The sequence below is a fragment of the Camarhynchus parvulus genome, unplaced genomic scaffold, assembly GCF_901933205.1.
Source record: "Camarhynchus parvulus unplaced genomic scaffold, STF_HiC, whole genome shotgun sequence".
NCBI lineage: Eukaryota > Metazoa > Chordata > Aves > Passeriformes > Thraupidae > Camarhynchus > Camarhynchus parvulus.
Window position 1 is genome coordinate 1 of NW_022148687.1, and position 4,904 is coordinate 4,904.

Sequence of the window (4,904 nt, forward strand, 5' to 3'; positions counted from 1 at the left end):
GGGCCACGCGCTGAGGGGGCGTGGCCTGCCGCGGGGGGCGTGGCCTCCTCCTCGTGGCACAGGAGGCGGCGCTTGGGGAAGGGGGCGTGGCTTGGGGAGTGGGCGGAGCTCGGTTGGCGGTCTTGAGGGGCGGGGTTGGGTGGAGTGGGCGTGGCTGAAGCTGGAGGGGGCGTGGCCACTTCCGGGGGGACCTGCGGGGGGAGAAGAGCGACCCAATGACCCCGAATGACCCCAAAATCCCCAAAATGCCCCCCAAAACCCCAAATCCACCCAAAATTCTCTCCAAAAATCCCAAATCCCCCCAAAAATTCCCAAAATCCCCCTCAGAACCCACAAATCCCCCCAAAATTCCCCCCAAAAATTCCCAATTCCCCCAAAATCCCTCCAAAAACCCCAAATCCCCCAAATCCACCCAAAATCCCCCCCAAAAATTCCCAATTCCACCCAAAAATACCCTCTCAATGTTTCCCAAAAATCCTCCTGGGATCCCCCCCAAAAAAAACCCCAAAATGCCTTCAAAAATCCCAAATCCCCCAAATCCACCCCAAATTCCCCCCAGAAATCCCCAAATCCACCTCAGAACCCCCTAAATCCCCCCAAAATTCCCCCAAAAATTCCCAAATCCACCCAAAATTCCCTCTCAGGATTTCCCAAAATTCCTCCTGAGATCCCCCCCCCAAAAATTCCTCCAAAAAATCCCAAATCCCCCCAAAATCCCTTCAAAAATCCCCAAATCCCCCTCAGAACGCCCAAATTCCCCCAAAAATCCTAAATCCTCCCAAAATGTCCCCCAAAAATCCAAAATCCCTGAAAATTTCCTGAAAATTCCCCCAAAATCCCAAATTCCCCCCAAATTCCCCAAAAATCCCAAATCCTCCCAAAATTTCCCCCCAAAAATCCAAAATCCCCAAAAATTCCCCCCCAAATCCCCCTCAGACCCCCCAAGCCCCGCCCCCTGCCCTCACCCGGGGGGCGTGGCCTCGCCGGCGCCGCGGGTGCGCCCGGGGGGCGTGGCCACGAACGGCGCCGCCCGCTGGAGACGGCGCCCGCGGCGGCCCCCGGCGGAGAGGAACCCGACGGCGATGGAGAAACCAACGAGGAACCCAATGGTGTGGTCAACGTTGAAGAGGAACCCAACGTTGATGGAGGACCCAACTTTGGGCCCAACGTTGAAGAGGAACCCAACATTGATGAAGAACCCAACGTTGAACCCAATGGTGTGGTCAACGTTGAAGAGGAACCCAACGTTGATGAAGAACCCAACGTTGAACCCAATGGTGTGGTCAATGTTGAAGGAGAACCCAACATTGATGAAGAACCCAATGTTGGGCCCAACGATGGCGTTGAACTCAATGTTGGGCCCAACGTTGATGAAGAACCCAACGAGGAACCCAACGGTGTCGTCAACGTTGAAGAGGAACCCAACATTGACGAAGAACCCAACGTTGAACCCAACGGTGCGGTCAACGTTGAAGAGGAACCCAACGTTGATGGAGGACCCAACTTTGGGCCCAACCTTGAAGAAGAACCCAATGTCGGACCCAACGTCGGCCCCATTGATGGCGACGAAACCAACGTTGACTCCAACGTTGACCCCGTTGACCTCATTGAAGACAAAGAACCCAACACTGACGCCGATGTTGGCGCCGTTGACTTCATTGACGATGGAGAACCCAACGTTGGCCCCGTTGAGGATGAAGAACCCAATGTTGGCCCCGTTGACCCCGTCAACAACGAAGAACCCAACCTTGGGCCCAACGCGTCGCCCCGTTGACCTCACTGAAGATGAAGAACCCAACGTTGACCCCACCGATGGCGAAGACCCCACGATCGGGCCCAATGAAGACGAAGAACCCAACGTTGACCCCAACGTTGACTTCATTGATGGCGTCGAATCCAACGGTGGGCCCGACGATGACGAAAACACAATGTTGGCCTCGTTGAAGGCGAAGCGCCCAATGTTGACCCCATTGACCTCTTTGAGGATGTAGAACCCAATGTTGACCCCAATGGCGCCGACGAACCCAACGCCGAGTCCAACGTTGACTTCATTGGTGGCGCTGAACCCAACACCGGCCCCAACGACGCCGACGAACCCAACGTTGACCCCAACGATGCCGACGAACCCAACGTTGACCCCAGCGATGCCGAAGAACCCAACGTTGACCCCAACGATGATGAAGAACCCAACGTTGACCCCAGCGACGAAGAACCCAACGCCGAGTCCAACGTTGACCCCACTGACCTCTTTGAAGACGAAGAACCCAACGTTGACCCCAACGATGACGAACAACCCAACGTTGACAAAGACCCCAACGTTGACGAACAACCCAACGTTGACGTCAACGGCGCCGATGATCCCAACGCTGAGTCCAACGTTGGCCCCGTTGACTTCTTTGTAGACGAAGAACCCAACGTTGACCCCAACGTTGACGACGACCCCAACGTCGACCCCAATGCCACGCCGAACCCAACGTTGACCCCAACAATGACGAAGAACCCAACGCCGAGTCCAACGTTGACCCCGTTGACCTCTTTGTGGACGACGAACCCAATGTTGACCCCAACGGCGCCGAAGACCCCAACGTTGACGCCCAGACGCACCGCGGACCCCACCAGCGTGGAAAAACCGCCGAAGTCCACGTTGGCCCCGTGACCCTTTGTGGACGCCAACCGGCGTTTGCCAAGGGGGAACGTGGGGCAGGGGCGCGCAGGCGCGTGGGCGGGGCGGGCGGCGGGCGCCCCGGCGGGCCGTTTCGGGCGGGAGCGCGCCCAGCAGCAGGAGCTGGCGGCAGATCTCCTGCGTCAGCTGCAGCTGCAGGAGCTGCCGGTGCTGCAGCTGCCGCAGCTCCTCCAGGATCAGCCGCAGCTCCGGGGGCGGGCCGGGGGGGCAGCTGCCGAGAGGGGCTGGGGGAGGGGCTGGGCGAGGGGGCGGCGGGGGCTGGGGGAGGGGAGAGAGAGAGAGAAAGAGATTAGTGGGGGAGGAAATTCGGGGGGTTTTAGCCCAAAAATTGGGGGGTTTTAGTGCAAAATTTGGGGGGTTTAGCCCAAAATTTGGGGGTTTTAACCCAAAATATGGGGGGTTTAGCCCAAAAATTTGGGGGTTTTGGGCCAAAATTTGGGGGTTTCAGCCCAAAATTTGGGGGTTTTGGCCCAAAATTTGGGGGGTTTAGCCCCAAATTTGATGATTTTAGCCCAAAATTTCATGGTTTAGTCCAAAATTCGGTGGTTTCAGCCCAAAATTTGGGGGGTTTAGCCCAAAATTTGGTGGTTTTAGTCCAAAAATTTGGGTGGTTTTGGCCCAAAATTCACGGGGTTTTAGCCCCAAAATTTGGGGGTCTTAGCCCAAAATTCGATGATTTTAGCCCAAAATTTCATGGTTTAGTCCAAAATTCGGGGGGGTTTAGCCCAAAAATTGGGGGGTTTTAGTCCAAAATTTGGGGGGTTTAGCCCAAAATTTGGTGGTTTTGGCCCAAAATTCGGGGTTTTCAGCCCAAAATTTGGGGGGTTTGGGCCAAAAATTGGGGGTTTTATCCCAAAATTTGGGGGGTTTAGCCCCAAATTTGATGATTTTAGCCCAAAATTTGGGGGTCTTAGCCCAAAAATTTGGTGGTTTTGGGCCGAAATTCGGGGGTTTCAGCCCAAAATTTGGGGCGTTTGGGCCAAAATTTGGGGGTTTTAACCCAAAATTTCGTGCTTTTATTCCAAAATTTGGGGTTTTAGCCCAAAATTGTCATTTGTCCAAAGTTGCCATTATTCACCCCACAATTGCCATCATTTGTCCAAATTTGTCGTTTTTCACCCCAAAACCGTCATTATTCACCCCATAAGCGGCATTGGCGCCTTTCACCCCAAAATTGCCACTTTTTCCCCCAAAATTTACGCATATCTCCCAAAAATTCATCAAAATTCCCACCCAAAAAATGACAAACCCACCCCAAAATCACATTCATCCCCGGAAAATTAAATTATTCCCAAAAACCACCCCAAATTATTGCCCAAAAAACTCCAAAAATCCCCCCAAAAAATTCCAAATTGTCCCCAAAATCCCCCATTTCCCCTGACCCAAAATCTCCATTTTTTTCCCCAAAAAATCTCAAGATTTTCCACCCCAAAATCCTGGGTTTTTTCCCCCCCAAAATTCCCTAAAATCCCCCCAAAAATTCAGCATTTTTTCCCCCAAACCCCCTTAACCCCTCCCAAAATCCCGGGTTTTTTTCCCTAAAATCCCCTTTTTTTTTTTTTGCCCAAAATCCCCCTTTTTCCCCCCAAAATTCCAATTTTTCTCCCAAAAATTCCGATTTTTTGCCCCCCAAATCCTTGCATTGTCCCAAAATCCCCCATTTTCCCCTCAAAATCCCCATTTTTTCCTCCCCCAAACCCCCCCAAAATTTCATTTTTTCCCCCCAAAATTCTGATTTTTCCACCCATTTCCCCCCTCCCAAAAAACGTCATTTTTTCCCCCAAATTTCCCCAAAAATCCCCATTCCCCCCCAAAATTCCTCTTTTTCCCCCCAAAATCTCCCCTTTTTCTCCCCAAATTCCCGCTTTTCCCAAAATCCCCCTTTTTTCACCAAAATCCCCTTAAACATTCCCCCCCATATCCGGGGGTTTTACCCCCAAAATTCCTTAAAATCCCCCCAAAATCTCCTTTTTTCCCCTAAAAATCCCCTTTAAAATAAATAACTGAATAGATAAAATAAAATAAAATAAAATAAAATAAAATAAAATAAAATAAAATAAAATAAAATAAAATAAAATAAAATCCCCCCAAAATCCTTTTTTGTTTCCCCCCAAAATTTCGGATTTTTTCCCCCCCAAAATCCCTTTTTTTTCCCCTAAAAATCACGTTTAAAATGAATAACTGAAAAAATAAAATAAAATAAAATAAAATAAAGTAAAAT

At 51.1% G+C, this 4,904-nt stretch overlaps 1 protein-coding gene across 1 annotated transcript; it reads right to left on the minus strand.

Annotated features, from left to right (window-relative positions):
• Positions 1-7: 7 nt before the first annotated feature.
• On the minus strand, positions 8-3,837 carry LOC115917043 (fibroin heavy chain-like; the record flags this gene model as incomplete). Its single annotated transcript, XM_030970779.1, has 3 exons — positions 3,824-3,837; positions 966-2,894; positions 8-191 (listed from the first exon to the last, which is right to left on the minus strand). Coding segments are annotated over exons 1-3 (2,127 nt in total), but the record flags the coding sequence as incomplete, so codon positions are not given.
• Positions 3,838-4,904: the final 1,067 nt, after the last annotated feature.